At 44.5% G+C, this 1,740-nt stretch overlaps 1 protein-coding gene across 1 annotated transcript in view; it reads right to left on the minus strand.

The window, feature by feature from the left end:
- Positions 1 to 1,021: 1,021 nt before the first annotated feature.
- Positions 1,022 to 1,740, minus strand: part of LOC124043106 (neurocalcin-delta A-like) — a 36,065-nt gene continuing 35,346 nt past the window's right edge. Inside the window, exons 2-3 of the mRNA XM_046361271.1 lie at positions 1,729 to 1,740; positions 1,022 to 1,584 (exon numbers count right to left, since the gene is read on the minus strand). The exon at positions 1,729 to 1,740 is cut by the window's right edge and continues 94 nt beyond it. Coding sequence (XP_046217227.1) covers positions 1,490 to 1,584; positions 1,729 to 1,740 — 107 coding nt within the window. The 3' untranslated portion in view covers positions 1,022 to 1,489. The remainder of the gene's footprint in view (positions 1,585 to 1,728) is intronic.

Consider the following 1,740-nt stretch of genomic DNA (forward strand, 5'->3'; position numbering starts at 1 on the left):
GTGATGGTCTAGTATGTGATGGTCCAGTATAATGGTCCAGTATAATGGTCCAGTATGTAATGGTCCAGTATGTGATGGTCCAGTATGTGATGGTCCAGTATGTGGTCCAGTATGTGATGGTCCAGTATGTGATGGTTCAGTATGTGATGGTCCAGTATGTGATGGTCCAGTATAATAGTCCAGTATGTGATGGTCCAGTATGTGATGGTCCAGTATGTGATGGTCCAGTATGTGATGGTCAAGTATGTGATGTGATGGTCCAGTATGTGATGGTCTAGTATGTGATGGTCCAGTATGTGATGGTCCAGTATAATAGTCCAGTATGTGATGGTCCAGTATGTGATGGTCCAGTATGTGATGGTCTAGTATGTGATGGCGCAGTATGTGATGGTCCAGTATGTGATGGTCTAGTATGTGATGGTCCAGTATGTAATGGTCCAGTATAATGGTCCACTATGTGATTGTCCAGTATGTGATGGTCTAGTATGTGACGGCGCAGTATGTGATGGTCCAGTATGTGATGGTCTAGTATGTGATGGTCCAGTATGTGATGGTCCAGTATGTGATGGTCTGGTCCAGTATGTGTTGGTCTAGTATGTGATGGTCGACTATGTGATGGTCTAGTATAATGGTCCAGTATGTGATGGTGCAGTATGTGGTGGTGCAGTATGTGATTGTCCAGTATGTGATGGTCTAGTATGTGATGGTCAAGTATGTGATGGTCTAGTATGTGATGGTCCAGTATGTGCATGTCCAGTATGTGATGGTGCAGTATGTGTTGGTCTAGTATGTGATGGTCTAGTATGTGATGGTCTAGCATAATGGTCCAGTATGTGATGGTGCAATATGTGATGGTGCAGTATGTGATTGTCCAGTATGTGATGGTCTAGTATGTGATGGTTCAGTATGTGATGGTCCAGTATGTGCATGTCCAGTATGTGATGGTGCAGTATGTGGTGGTCTAGTATGTGATGGTCTAGTATGTGATGGTCTAGTATGTGATGTAGTATGTGGTGGTCCAGTATGTGATGGTCTAGTATGTGATGGTCCAGTATGTGATGCTCCAGTATGTGATGGTCTAGTATGTGGTGGTCCAGTATGTGATGGTCCAGTATGTGATGCTCCAGTATGTGATGGTCTAGTATGTGGTGGTCCAATATGTGATGGTCCAGTATGTGATGGTCCAGTATGTGATGCTCCAGTATGTGATGGTCTAGTATGTGGTGGTCCAGTATGTGATGGTCTAGTATGTGATGGCCCAATATGTGATGGTCCAGTATGTGATGGTCTAGTATGTGATGGTCTAGTATGTGATGGTCTAGTAGGTGATGGTCCAGTATGTGATGGTCCAGTATGTGGCTCCTCTGCTTGGGTCCATTTTGATCTGCTCGATGTCGATCTGTTGTACAGTTAGTCACTACTGGGTGATTGAAGGAGAATGCTTTGACCTGAATAAATAATACTAGAAGCCTGCAGACAGTACGTTCTTCTACTGCCCTACGCTGCTGGGATCACACTGCAGCAGCCGCACGATAGACGGATCGTTCTTTGCTCCCTCAACAAACTCCTCCAGAGACAGTTTACCTGAAGAACACAATGAGTAAAATGACAGTTAGTGTCAGTTGGTGTCAGTTGGTGCACAGACAGTAGGATGGAAACAGGGAGGAAGTGGATAAGGCCTGGAGAAGGATTTGGGAGTGAATTGAAATTTGATAGCTAGGTACTTACCATCACGATTTG

Source organism: Oncorhynchus gorbuscha, linkage group LG09 (genome assembly GCF_021184085.1).
Source record: "Oncorhynchus gorbuscha isolate QuinsamMale2020 ecotype Even-year linkage group LG09, OgorEven_v1.0, whole genome shotgun sequence".
NCBI classification, from domain to species: Eukaryota; Metazoa; Chordata; class Actinopteri; order Salmoniformes; family Salmonidae; genus Oncorhynchus; species Oncorhynchus gorbuscha.